Consider the following 15,024-nt stretch of genomic DNA (forward strand, 5'->3'; position numbering starts at 1 on the left):
TTTTTGAAATTTTCATTTTTGAATCTTTCTAAATTTAAACTTCCTTGCTTGTGATTGTTTCCAGTAGATTCGCTTTTATTATTTTTGAAACGTGAAAAATTCTTTTTGAAGAATTTCTTTGGATTTGTCACCATCAAAACTTTGTCCTCTTTTGTAAGTTCTTCATCAGAAATATAAGATTCAGAATCTTCCACGACAATTTTTGTCTTCTTTTGCTTTGAACTATCACTTTTTGTCACCAAGGCCAAAGAACCAACACTTGTAACCAACTTTGCTTCTTTCAATACGTCATCTTCATGACACTTTAATATACCAACTATTTGTGCAAGAGAGTAATTCTTGAATTGTCTGTGTGCTTTGACGGTAGAAACAATCGACTTCTATTCAGATATCAAATTATTCATGTATCTGAACTTTTGTTCAATGGGAGTCCTATCCAACTCATGTTTCATCATACAACTTAAAATATGATTAAATCAATTGACAGTTTGTTCAATAGTTTTGTAACAACCTGATATTTCAAGTCAATGTAAGTCAAACTTCTTCAAATAGAAGTCTAAACTACAATCGTGTATAAGTGAATTAACACCATAACATTAATACAATAAGAACTTTGGATGCTAAGAATACATACTTATATATGTTAATATATATTTATACTTTGAAAACAATACTTATATAAGTTATATATACTTATATTGAAAACCATGCATATATAAGATAAATGCAAGTCAACATAAGTCAAGGAAGTAAATCAAAAAGCATGAATGATACCCCACTAAGGGGTTTTCGGTTTTAAGAATCTAAGAACAAAGAGATTTCGGTCATGATCCCATACCAAAAACCGAAATCTCTTCATGGGGAATGCCAAAAACGAAATCCCCATCATGTTTACCCCTTGGACCGAAATCTCTTCATGGAGGAAAGTTAGTACCAAAATCTCAAAGATGCCTACCACTATGACCGAAATCAACTATCCCAAGTGAAGTATATGGCCGAAATCTACTTTCTTATGGCCGAAATCCTCTTGAATATCTAGATATTTTACTTGATTTAACTTCCCAATGTGATAATTCCATTTACCAACGTAAACATCACCTCAACCGCCTATCTTTCCCTTCCTATGTAAGATACAAAATGGGATCATTTAACACTTCCAGTAAACACTTTTCACTTCATATGCTCTCAAATATCAAAGCCTCATTTTCCTTTCAATTCAAAGAACAAGTTTACCCAGAAAGCTTTGATTCTTCAACATAATCCCTTAGGGATTATAGTAAGTATTTTCTTCATTTACCTTGTGTATACATCATATTATTAATAAGTTTAACTAACACACACCACAAATCGTGTGTTAATATGCTCTTAGGATACAATCACTATCCCGTATTCTAGCCCGAAGTTACCATTTCTATCTTGTTAACTAACCGCGACTATATATAGGGTGAATTCATACCCCTACGTTTTCACGATTTTCCATTGTTTTAGGGGGGGGGGGGGGAATACAAGTAAAACACAAGAAATCTTGTGTTAATATTGAAATTATTTCAATAGTTTCAATCGTTGTCGTTATTTAAAAACATATTATATATATATATATATATATATATATATATATATATATATATAATTATATAATTAAGATTCAACAGGCTTAGAATTGGTGATTTTGCTTTATTTCCTGTTCCTTGTTTGGTTGTGGGCTTAGGGTAGAATCATTTATTCGGCTACCTTTTTAATCGTAATTATATAAGTATTATATATATAAGTATAAAACTATTTAAACATGTTAACCAAAAAGAATATTTTTACAAGTTATTTTATTGCCATTTGGACATAAATGTTAAATTTCACGGAATATCTTTATCACGGAAATTACGATTTCAAACTTGCAAACTCGTTAATAACACAAAGGTTTTCAATTCAATAGGAACAAAACATATAAACTATAATAGCTATAGTTTATGGAACGTGTGTACTATTTTATCAAGTTCAGATTACAATTCAATAGAAACAAACATATATACTATAATGGGTATAGTTTATGAATCATACATACAGTTTATTCATTTCAAAGTGCCTTTTCATTATTCTACACGTAACCGACAATATAGCTTTGTGAGACATACTTCACGTACTTATCCAAGTACCAACGAAAGCCCTGAAATTATAATCAGAGTCTCCTGGACGGAGAGTGTGACACTTGTGTATAGATCTATACGAGACTGACAATCCCGCACCTAAACTGTTAGTTACAGTTAGGCCGGCAGGCCTGGGTGACAATTGTCGTGTCATTTCCGACGCCTGAAGAACGTCGTATTTAGGCCATCTTAGGTCATCAAGCATGGTTATAATAACTCACAATTTGGTATTGAACAATACGATTAGTGTACGAATACGTAAACAACTTCACATAGTTTTATTAAATAATATAACTACAATACAGTATTTTACAATACAGCTGGTGAATCCAGGCACTTACATTTACAAAGTTTTCATACAAGTATAAATACATAATATTATTTCCAGCACAGAGAAAACATACATTTTATGGTTTTATTTGAATTAAAACTAAGTTATACTATTTCAGAGTACAACAACACTTAAACATTTTTTAATCTCAAGATACCGAGACTACAATTCATTAAAAACAGAAAATATTGGATTTTCTGGAAGAAAACACATACATTTTCAAGGAACAAATGACAAATTTCAAATACAAACATGCTTATGAACTCACCAACTTCATTGTTGACACTCTTTTCAAAAATACTTGTATTCTCAGGGAATCAATAAATAGGTATCCACAGGTTTTGAGAAGACGGAGCTTCATAGAGTCACGTCTTTTAATTTTTGCTATACATTTTGGTGTCAAGTAAACATTGATTTGAACACAGATGTAAAACTATACATTATCAATATCATGGTTCTTGTACTTTGATTACTATTATGCAATTGTTGTGATATTGTACACGGCGTCATCCGCCCCCGAACGTTTCCGTCGTTCTGGTTTGGGGGTGTGACAAGTTTCGTCAGACTTTTGATCAAAAAATCAAAATTCAGACAGAAGTGACGTTGGCAAAAAAGGAATGAGATCAACATCTCCAGAATATAATTCTTTTAATCTTTTCCATATCTTATGTGTATATTTAAGAGAACTAACAAGAAGAAAAGTATCAGGTGGAAGAGCAACCTTATGATTCTCAAAGCTTTCAAGTTGCTGAGCAATTTGTCTTTCTCCACAATATCAATTTGCTTATCTTCAGCAATGATAGTTTCATAATCATCTTGAGTTAAAACTTTCTCCTTCGTCTTGGAATACTTGTGCGTTCCACTTGTAATTTCTTGCCAAATGCTAGATCTATAAGTTTCAATTCCTAGAACATAATCTTTAAAGTGAAGAGCCCAAAAAACTTCATAGTCTTCAGGAAATAGAACAGGAATTATCGATGTGGAACCGATACTTCTTGGAAGGTTAAATATGGCGGGGTGTGAATCATCTTTTGAAATTTTGATAGAAATTTGATGTGAATCAAATCAATGAACTTTAAAAGGAGTAGATTAAACAACTCAAACAAGGAATTAAAGATCAAAATGCAAAGCGATTTGCAAAATGCAGAATAGATCTGGAATTCGATGAACATGTCTGGAAAAAAAAACACAATGAACATGATGAATAGATCTGGAAAAGTTCAAATGATCTCCCGCTCTTATACCAATTGAAGGAACATTTAGATTCATAATTCAATCAAAGATAAGATTCACAAGAACACACGAGTAAGTCAAAACAATTCGATACAGCGTAAGGAACTATTCTATCTGCCAAACTCTTACCCGTTCTTCTATCTAATAATCCTATATATAGGCATCGCAAGAATAAAAGAAAGGCATCTCAAGTCAACAACAAGGCTGTGAACTTAAGGAAACAAAAAGTGCGATATTGCAACTTAACTCACACAAAGTAAAGATATTAGGAACAGAACATTACAAGTTGACACAACTTAAACTACGAACTCTAAAATATCACACAACTACAAACCGAAATTGAAATCTTCAAACAAAATCGATAACATTTTTTGGCTCTAGTGCCACATATGATGCATGTACCGGGGGTGGGGGTAACTTACTTTTGGGTTTCTATGATTTTATTAACGCGTCGGATAATAAGAACAACGATAAAAAATGATAAAAAATGATATTTTAATACACAAGAAAACAAGAAAAGATACATGTGATAAACAATCTAGACCTATAGATTGAGTATTGATGAAAACAAATCAAGACCTATTGATTTTAGTGTATAAAAAACTAGAACACGCGTCCTAGAATTACAAAGGGGTGAGTAAGCAACTCAAAGAACAAAGTTCTCAAAATTCAAATAATTCAACAATCTATACCATAATGTTCAATGATGGGGCTATTCATAGCCTTACAAATGCTTACAAAAAGGAAAGTATCAAATAAAAAGAAACTACCTATTAAATGCTAAAAATATAATAAAATAAATTAATTTCTAAAATAAAGTAGAATCTGGAATATTCGATCTAGAATCTTCTTTTGCAAGTTATCTAGAATTCCCATTGAAGCATAGATCCTAGAAAGCGACTTTCGCATCGGATCACAGCATGCTTCTGATTTTCGCAACTGGCTTCTGAGATTTTCATCTGGCTTCCAAGAATCGCAATCGCAATCGTATTTGTTCTCAAGTCGTTCTCATCCAGTAGTTTCTTTTGCACTCTAGCTTTTGCACCAAGCCCAACAACAAATAACCCATCGAACCTAACACCAACTAACAGCCCATTGAATTGCATTCCAAGAGTCCGATTCGAATTAGATCGCATCGCCACTTATCACAAGAGGTTCGCATCTGTTCATTATAGATGACAATTCATTGCGATTGTTCGCATCGGTTCGCATGCAGTCGCAAGTTGGGCCCCTTTCGCACTCAACATCCCATTCGCAATCAATATACTTTTCACAATCAAGACCCGACCTGACATGGAACTTAGGACTTGGCTCAATTCGGACTTGAAGTTCATCTCAGACTGTGAACTCAGATTTGACATGGAACTTACGACATATCAGTCTTGATACAATCTTTCGGGGACTAAACATCAGTCTTTGATACTATCTCATTTAGTCTTTGATACTATCTTTCAGGGACTAACATTTATTATCTAAGGGTGTTTGTTTTAACTTTTAAAATGACTTTTACCTTTATCTTTTAGAAAAAGTCAAAAAGATGTTTGTTTAAGTGAAAAGGACCTTTGGAAATGATTTTTCCAATAGAGTAAATTAAGTCTTTTTGAAAAGTCACGATCATGTGACTTTTCCCAACTTTTCAACAGTAAAAATATTAAATTACCAATATACCCCCATCTATCCTAATCAACTCTTCATTCACAGCATATGATTCCCTACTCTCTCCTAAAAGTTAACCCAAACACTTTAACTTTTGACTTTTTCCCTTCAAAAACTAATCCAAACACATTTTAAAAAACAACTTTTGTAAAAAGTCCTTTTACAAAAAAGACTTTTGCCCCACAAAAGCTAAGTCAAACACCCAATTTTCGGTAGTAAACATAGTTGAAAATGGAATAGATTTTAGTCCCCATATCAATTTTATAACTAACAACATATACATATAAATTAATTTAGATGCACAAATTAAAAACCTAGTAATAAATCAATTAAAAATATCCAAATATCTTCAAATCTAAACATTGAAATAATAAACTAACAATCAAATCACTAAAAAATAAAGCAGATGTGAGAATACCAAACTTTAAAAAAAGGTCATGAATAAGAATAGGGTTCTCATAGATGCATTATGTCCTCATGTATAGTTTGCTCATCTTCATCACTAGGGCATACTACATCTTTAAAGTTTGGGAACTTTGAGGTCATAAATTTTGAAATTTTTGCAATTTTTTCTTCACTTTGCTTCAATTTCTCATTGTTGTATCGCAACTTTTCCTCAAGTGCAACAACATGACTTTTCATATCTTCTTGATCTTTTAGAGCTGACTGAGATGTTTCGGTTGCTGATAAGATTGGTACGTCTTTTTTCCTCATAACAGGTCCACTTGATGCCTCTCATACAGACAGTAAAGTTTTATGCTTCCTACAAATACTTTTAAAAGCCTTTTTCTCCAAGTTACGTTACATATTAGATAATGAACAATTTTTTCCTCCTTTTATCTTCCATTAATCTTTCAATGTATTTCGTGTACGTTTCCATTGTCGTCTCAATTGCTCATCCACATATTCCATCATAATTCTATCTTCCTGTGGTAGTTCAAAATTTTCCTGCATTGAATACATATATTATTATTACACGCTGCTGTGAATGGGGAAAAGATTTTATAAATAAGAAAAATTAACATAAAACTTACACGTAATCTATCAATCATTTCTTCTTTATTTTCTTTTGGGATTTTCTCCCATGTATGGTATTTCATCCCACAACAACTTCGCACAATTCCAACCTTTGTTAAAAATGAAATCATTGTTTCCCCAATGAATTTCTTTGTATAGGTATCTATTGTCAATGTCATTCGAGCAGCCGATTGTTGATCTTTTAGAGACTGTACGGTGTTCAAAGCCTTCAGATTAAGATTATGACCTCTTCTTTGTCGTTGATCTACATAATCGATAATGTAAATTGTAGTATGCATAATCTAAAATGTTACTATATTAAATCACATTAATGGTCCCTGATAGGTGTGAACATAAATATTAAAGTAAATCACATGTGTTTGGAAAATGTGGCTTATACATTGTTGACTTTAAGTGACTAAAAGCTTTATTATATTTTACCTACAAATTTCCCTCATAAAAAGTTTCATCGAACAAGTTTGACAGTAAAACAAAAAAATTTACTCTGTGATGTGATGGTAAAACGTGTAATCTGTAACTTATAAAAGGATTAGAAGTCAGAAGATGTTTGATGTTAACAAAACATCAACAAATTTGAAAAATAGTAAATCTGTTCCTAATCATCATCTGACTCATATTCATTGTCAACGTATTGGGTCAGTTTTATTGTATTGTTATCATCTGATTCATCTTCGGTTGAGTCATCATGTAATTCTTTAGTATTTTGATTAGTGACATGAGTATGATCATCGATATAATCATCTAACTCAACTTCAAAACTCTCAACATCAACACATTCCATATTTTTTTTTTTTGCATCTTCTCCATCAATGCATCTGCAACATCTTCTCCATGAAACTCAATATTTTTAAAATCAGGAACTTCAGACGAAATTGTGTGGTGGTGTTTCACCATGTACACACTAAAGAACTAACCAACCAAACCAAAATGCAAACTAACAGCAAGAAGTGAAAATGGTCAACATAATTAAAAACACTCCCACCAATAGCGTTGAGAGTATAAAGCGCTATAGCAAATAAAGATAAGAAAAAAAATCTAGGGACAATTCCACGCAAAATTCTTCAAAATTGTACCACACAAGAAAAAACCATGCAGGGGCATAATGGTCAAGGTATTGAAAACAAGCTCTCATCAATAGAATTGAATTCAACAACAATCAGAATCAAAGGTACAAACATCATGAACGTAACCGGCAGGAAGAATGAACCAAAACAGAAGCATACCATATAAAGCCACATGTAACGCCATCTAGGGGTAAAATGGTCCAAACATTGAAAAAAAAACTCTCAATAGCAGACTTGAGATCACACAGCCGCAGACTTGAAGTCAAATATCAAGGGATACTACTAGCATGAAATTGAATGTTGTAATCAAGTTTTAATCTAAAACCTAAAGAATTCGTACAAACTGAAGTTGGGAGAGGAGAAAATGCAATCTATCATCTATAGTATGGGACGAAATCAATAGCGATAAGAAAAAGAGAAAGGACACAGAAGAAACAAATACCTAGTTTGCTCAAGCGATTATAGTATAAAGAGTAGGAGGGAGATGAAAGCGACCTCAGGAGGAGATAATATGCCAACGGCCAGGGGCGATTATGCAGCGACCAAGGGCGATTACGCAGAGCAGGTGGGAGGAGACGATCTGGAGTACACGATGAGGGACAAAATAGAGCCTATAGGGTTTAGAAGAAGAAGTTAATCACAATTTTAGGATATCACGGATTTTTGGCTGATTTGTAGGGATTATAAGTGATGCATCAAATCTTATTGTTAATTGTTAACTAGTTATATAAGTATCGATGGTTAATTTTATTTTTAAAATTATAAATATTTTTATATTATACACCTTTAAATCACTTGATTCAATGTTACATGTAAAATTTCCAATAATCCAGAAAAAAGATTACTGCATTATTTTTCATTTATAATCACCTGACCGATTTAATTTTGAATAAGGATCACATGTGTTAATTTTTCTACTTTTTTATTCATATTATTTAGTATTCATATTAGATCAACAATACATAATGAAATATAATTTTAATTATCAAATAACTTTAATTTTTATTGACATTTTATGATTTGAATTAGCAAAGTGAACATAAAGATCTTTTATCGGTAGCATTTTTTGTAAGTTTTTTTTAATATTATTAATATTTGTGGTTGTATATTCTATGTTATAATAAATATTTTTTAAGAAACCTAATTTTTAATAACTATTATTAATATTAGTCTCGGTTACTAAAATTCAGTCTTTAATAAGTTTCCCTCTAAACACAAAGATGAGATAATTTTATTAGAGACTGAAATTCAGTCCCTAATAAGTTTCCTCCAAAATTAAATTTGGTGTTAGTTTATGCAAGACTGAAATTTAGTCTCTAATTTGTTTCCTTCCCAACGGTATTTGGGACTGATCCATCAGTCTTCGATATATGATGTTCGTGACTAAATAATCGGTCTCTAATATTAAAATACAGTCTTTAATAAGTTTCCATACAAAGGAGAAATTAATGCAGTTCTATCAGAGACTGAAATTCAGTCCCTAATAAATAATGTACAAAATCAAACTAGCACAAGTTTATCCAGGACTAAAATTCAGTTTCTAATAAGTTTCCCTCCAAAGTCAAAAATTGGTACTAGTCTATCTGAGACTGAAATTCAGTCCCTGATATGTTTCACTCCAAATATAAAATGATGTAACATATTAGAGACTGAATTTCAGTCTCATATAAGCATGGTTAGTCACTAATAATCTACACATTAAAATCAGTCCCAAATAGTATATGGGACTGCCTGATAGATGGTATCTAAGACTGATTAATCAATCTCTAATATTTTAGTTACAGATGCCCATTTTTCTTGTAGTGGCTCTTCTACCATGAAATTGATTTTCTCAAAAAATTTCTCTTCCCCATCAGTGTCGTGGATAGGGGTAAAGTCTTCATATTCCTCTTCTTCAATCTCTTCTCCCTCATGAATAACTTCTTCAATTTCTTCTTCCTTATCGAAGTCATAGAAGGAACAAAAATCAGAATCATCAGAATTAGTGTCATCGAAATAATCCTCATCTTCACCTAACATGTCTTGAAAGAGTTGACCATATTTAGACAAAATCAAGAAGTATTCATCCGACCCCACAAATTTAGATCTCCTTAGCAACATTCTGAACTGTCTTCATAAAAGAAAAACTTAACAATGAAAGCAACAAACTCAGCAAGAATTTCGGATCTAACAAAAACTCTACTTTTTTTTATATCACACGAATACAAATTCAAAAGCGAAATCTTCAAACAAACTCGATAAGAATTTTTGGCTCTAGTACCACATATTATGCATGTACCTGGAGGTGGGGGATAACTTCCTTTTGGGTTTTTATGATTTTATGAACGCAAGGGATAATAAGAACAACGATAAAAAAACGATAAAAAGGATAACTTAATCGACAAGAAAACAAAAAAAGATAGATATGATAAACAATCTAAAGCTATAGATTGAGTATCGATGAAAACAAATCGAGACTTATTGATTTGAATTCGTATCAAACTAGAATAGGCGTCCTAGAATTGACAAAGGGGAGAGTAAGCAAGTCAAAGAACAAAGTTCTAAAACGTCAATTCATTGAACAATCTATACCATAATGTTCAACAATGGGGCTATTTATCGCCTTACAAATTCTTACAAAAAGGAAAGTATCAATTAAAAAGAAACTCCCTATTAAATGCTAGAAATAAAATAAAATAAAATCGTTTCTAAAATAAAGTAGAATCTGGAATATTCGATCTAGAATCTTCATTTGCAAGTTATCTAGCATTCTCATTGAACCATAGATCCCAGCAAGCAACTTTCGCATCTTAGTATCACAACATGCTTTCGATTTTCGCAACTGATTTCTGAGATTCGCATCTGGATTCCAAGAATCGCAATCGCAATTGTTCCGAAGTTGTTCACATCCAGTAGTTGCTTTCGCATTCCATAGCTTTTGCATCCAAGCCCAACAACAAATGACCCATCGGACCCAACACCAAGTAACAGCCCATCACATCGCATTCCAATAGTCTGATTCGCATTGAATCGCACCGCACGAATCACATGAGGTTCGCATCCGTTCATTAGAGATTGTGATTCATTGCGACCGTTAGCATCGGTTCGCACCCAGTCGTAACCTGGACCCTTTCGCACTCAACATCCCATTTGTAATTAGTATTATTTTCACAATCAGGACCTGGACCCGACTTGGAACTTAGGACTTGGCTCAATTCGGACTTGAATTTCATCTCGGACTATGAACTCATATCCGTATCATTAAACATGTTGATAAATATGAAACACCTTGAAGTAAAGTGTAAATAATAAATAATATGGATTTGGGAGCTCTGGTCGATGTTAAGACTTCAATAAGAATTATTATCATGGCTTCAATTTGACTTAACATGTAGATATTAGAGGAAGGTTAATTAGAAGAGCTCAAAATAGTAACTAATCTCATTTTCTTAGATTTCTTCAAAAATTAAAACTAGAACATCATAAAATTTGATCCAGATGCTCATAGTACTCCCTTTTTTAATCAACAATACAATAAGATCAAAAATAAATAAATAAGGAAATAGAATATTGGATATTAGGATCCTCACATGCTCTCTTAGATGTGGGAAGGGTCTCGATAAAACATGAGAAAATAAAGTAAAATAAATACTTTTTGGTTGGTGCCATGTTGATCAAATAAATAATGATAAAAAGAGATTAATAACATTCGTTGAAAGAATCATTTGTTGAACTGAATAAAGGTTGAAATACTAGTATTGTTGACCCAAGGGTATCGAAGAGAAGTTGTGAAAACCGTTTGGATATGCTGATATAATCTGAAACTTACAAAAACTTACAGGTTGCTGACGCGAGCCTACTAAAAGATGATCTAGAGATATCAGTCTTGGAATTTGTTCATATGAGGAATTCGAATAAGAAAATATTTAGTCTGAATTGCTGAATCAGGACCTCTTATCTGCCGATCTCTAGCTCAAGGCTGATTCGCCGACCTTGATTAAGTGGAACACAACAAAGAGTGGAATAAATTCCATATTATTGAGATCATCCATAAGTAGAAACACATGTCGAAGCGTAATATCTAAAACTTTAAAATAATATCTTACAAAAACTCTTTTTGAAGAAAAATGATAAACTACTTGATGTGTTCTTCAAAAAGATGTTTCTGATCAGTAATGAGTTATGTAAGGTAAATTAGTTTTAAAAAATGGTTAAAATAATAATGAGTATGGTTTTAATAAAAAAAAATAGGATATAAATGGTCTAGAAAAGTGGGACGTGGTTTTAGGTGGGGTATATGACGACAAAGTTTAGACTTCAATGGTGTAAATTGTAAGTTGTTATGTGAAGGTCAGAAGGTGAGAGGGTATAATACATTAGATGTGAATATTGTTGTTAGTGTTGATGATGATTTGCCTCATAACATAATTGAATTTCAAAAGCTTTTTGGAAAACTCATTTATCTTACTAATCCTAGGGTTGATATTTCTTTTACGGTTCAAACACGTAGCCAATTTATACATGCTTGTAGAAAACAACATCTTAAATTTGTTATCTGCAGGGGTGGACACAATAGGTGTCCGGGGTGGCACGGGCAACCCCTCAAATTTAATCATCAAGTGCAGAATTAAGTGTAAATTCATCAAAATCGGCACAAATCCATAACAAATCCGTCAGAAATCCATCACGAATTCATTGGAAATCTATCACAAAGTCCTAGTAAGTGTAACTTTATTGTAAATCTGTCAATGAAACCCTTTTAGTGACGAATTGGTGACAGAAACTACCGTCAAAAATGAGTTTTTTGTAACAGTGCAACACAAATATTTCTTTCTGTCCATCACTAGTTTATCCATGTTCTTCCTTATTTGAAGTTTTGTCCAGGAAAAGATGTTATGTTTCATTATAGCAATTTTTAAATCTTTCGGCTTGGGGTAATGATAACTTGGCTAAGTGTATTAACTCTAGAAGGTCAGGTACATTTTTATCTATTTAGAAGAGATTTCTTGGAAAAGTTAAAAACAAACTATTATTAAGTCTTAATATAGGGCTTTAATACCCATGACATGTCAATTTAAGTGTTAAAATTGGTGCACGATCGAATTTAAATTGTAATCTTCTTGTTGACATTTTTGTAACAGTTGATCTGCTTTCGTACTTTCCTTTAATCTATTTTTGCATGAGTGAACTAAACATATTGAAATCAACATTCATCTAGCAAGAGATAAGGTTACTTCATCTAGCAAGAGATAATGTTACTGAAGATTTAGTTAAGATTGTAAATGTTGATATTTTACCAAACCACTTGGTGTAGTTAAGCATAATTTTCTATCTAAAAATAATTAGGTTTGTATAATGCATTTTAATTTTAGGTAGAGATAAAGTGTTAGAAGTTTTTAATCTTCTAAAGCCTTCTGGTATGCTCATCACGAGAGGATTCGTGGTCTACGTGGTCACTAACCACGGATGTGAACACCATCCCAAGGTTTTAGTGGTGGCTAGTGGTGGAGCTTTCGTTGTTATATGTGGTGGGAAGAACGGAACACCACACCTAATAAACTTGCTTCTCTCTCTATTTCTCTCTATACCTCTCTACCTTTCTCCACCTCTCTCTACAATTTAATTAATTAAAAAATATATTTTTTTATTTTAATAATCAAAAAATAAAAGGGATATAGTGGTGAGTATCCCAAGCTTTTAGTGGTAGTTAGTAGTGATGATGTGGCACCCACCACTATAGTGGTTAGTGGTGGGTATAACGGATGGTCTAACCTACACTTGAATGTTAAATAAATTCACAAGCTTTTAACTTAATTTGTTTAAGTGCGGCAGTGTAAAGATACATATTGCTTAGATAAGCTCGTAGTTTTAAGCGATCTAATGTGAATGATATGTTTTGGCGATGAATTTTATGGCTTTTCGTGTGGGGATACTTTGAAGTTGCTATTTTCTTTATAGGAAAAATGGCATAAAAATTCTTATTTCAAACGATATTATTTTACCCTAAAATGACTTTTAGAAGCATTACCGTCTCCCGTAGTTCCCCCCAGAAACATCCGTTTGCCTACTTCTACTCTGGCCGGGGGTAACAGTCTTTTTGAGAACCAAGTGGCCCTTGAGGAAGACCTTCAGAAAACCCCTCTAACTCGGGGAAAGGAATTCAAGCCCATAAAATGAGTCAAGTCTGTCGTTTAGGCCGGTGAGTGAGATTTCTGCTCATTGCAGTCACCTCCGGGCTTCTTCGCACCTGGATAGTACTAGGACCCTTGATCAGATAAAGCTGCCCGCCCTATGACCCACAACTCAAAATGAGCTATATATATATATATATATATATATATATATATATATATATATATATATATACATACGCATCAAGTATAAGTTTTGGAAACATGATGTCTTAGAGCATCTCTAACCCACCCCCAAACTTCATTTTTTCCCCATTCTTCTCCAACCCTACCCCATTTTCACCTCCATTTTTGGAGATATGAATAGTATTCCCCCATATATGGGGGAATACTATTTATATCTCAAAAAATGTAGGTGAAGTTTGGTTGCCAATTTTAGTCTCTTTCATTTTTATTTTATACATTTCTAGTTTATTTTATCTGCTAATTATAGTTTAAATGCAATATTTAATATTTATAATATCATGTTATATACTAATTTATATTAATTAATCATAAATATAAAGTTTAATTAGTAGAGAGGTGTATTTGACAATATATATAAGTTATAAAAATGGAATATTCTAGGAATATACTTTTTTGGGTAAAAAATGGGGTAGAAAATGGAGTAGGGTTGGAGATGAAATACTATTTACTCCATTTATGGAGGAAAAAATGGAGATGAATTGGAGATGGTGTTATGACTAAGTTTTTTATAGCTTTGCTTTATTACCCTTTTTACCTCTTATCATCACTTTCCTAGGTATCATTAAATAAAATTTGCAAAAAAAATTTTAAGTTTGTAATTCTTCTAAATTTTAACCCTAAGTTTTTTTTTTTTTTTTTTCATATTATACATCTTCATGTAGAAAAACATATTTATACACGAAAAAAATATTTAATTAAACATCGTATTTTTATTTTATAAATTTTTATTTTTTATATACATATTGTTTTTATCTATTTATATTGTTTAAAACGTAAAAAATACATTTTTAAAAGTATAAATATGTTTTTGGAAGTATAAATACATTTTTTATGTTTCTAGAAGTATAGATAAAAGTATTTTATCAGTAAAAATGCGTTTATATAAAAAAAACATATATATATATATATATATATATATATATATATATATATATATATATATACACTTCAAAAAAAAGTACATATTTATACATGTTCTTAAAAGTATAGATGGACGCTTTTTAGAAGTTTATATACATTTTTAAAAGTATAAAACACATTTTAAGAAGTATAAATACGTATTTTTACCTTTTTAGTAGTACAAATACACATACTATATCGGTTGTTTGCCCTGACAAGAACCCAAACGGGGCGATGGTAAAATTGTAGGTAAAAAAAGAAAAACCACAATGAACCAAATCAAAACAACATCAGTTCAAACTATA

At 31.9% G+C, this 15,024-nt stretch overlaps 1 protein-coding gene across 3 annotated transcripts; it reads right to left on the reverse strand.

Moving 5' to 3' along the window:
- Positions 1-5,667: 5,667 nt before the first annotated feature.
- Positions 5,668-8,145, reverse strand: LOC145120658 (uncharacterized). Of its 3 annotated transcripts, none has more exons than XR_013714290.1 (3): positions 7,906-8,145; positions 6,396-6,643; positions 5,668-6,309 (listed from the first exon to the last, which is right to left on the reverse strand). XR_013714290.1 is itself a non-coding variant. In XM_079056459.1 (3 exons), exons 1-3 carry the CDS (start codon positions 7,645-7,647, stop codon positions 6,208-6,210), a joined length of 375 nt encoding a protein of 124 aa, XP_078912585.1. In that variant the 5' UTR covers positions 7,648-8,145; the 3' UTR covers positions 5,668-6,207. The 3 variants fall into 3 exon arrangements, 1 of the variants encoding a protein (XP_078912585.1); XR_013714289.1 differs by having other exon boundaries at positions 6,396-7,742; XM_079056459.1 differs by having other exon boundaries at positions 7,623-8,145.
- Between the last annotated feature and the right edge of the window lie 6,879 nt (positions 8,146-15,024).

The sequence above is a fragment of the Lactuca virosa genome, chromosome 6, assembly GCF_052849685.1.
Source record: "Lactuca virosa cultivar CGN04683 chromosome 6, Lactuca_virosa_CGN04683_v6, whole genome shotgun sequence".
NCBI classification, from domain to species: Eukaryota; Viridiplantae; Streptophyta; class Magnoliopsida; order Asterales; family Asteraceae; genus Lactuca; species Lactuca virosa.

What these genes read in the sequence shown, in the direction of transcription:
- LOC145120658 (XM_079056459.1), bottom strand. Translation starts at nt 7,647, where the DNA reads ATGGCGTTACATGTGGCTTTATATG. An exon ending in GTTACATGTGGCTTTATATG is followed by an intron (nt 6,644 to 7,622) that starts GTATGCTTCTGT and finishes TCGATTATGTAG; the next exon opens with ATCAACGACAAAGAAGAGGT. An exon ending in AAATGATTGATAGATTACGT is followed by an intron (nt 6,310 to 6,395) that starts GTAAGTTTTATG and finishes TATTCAATGCAG; the next exon opens with GAAAATTTTGAACTACCACA.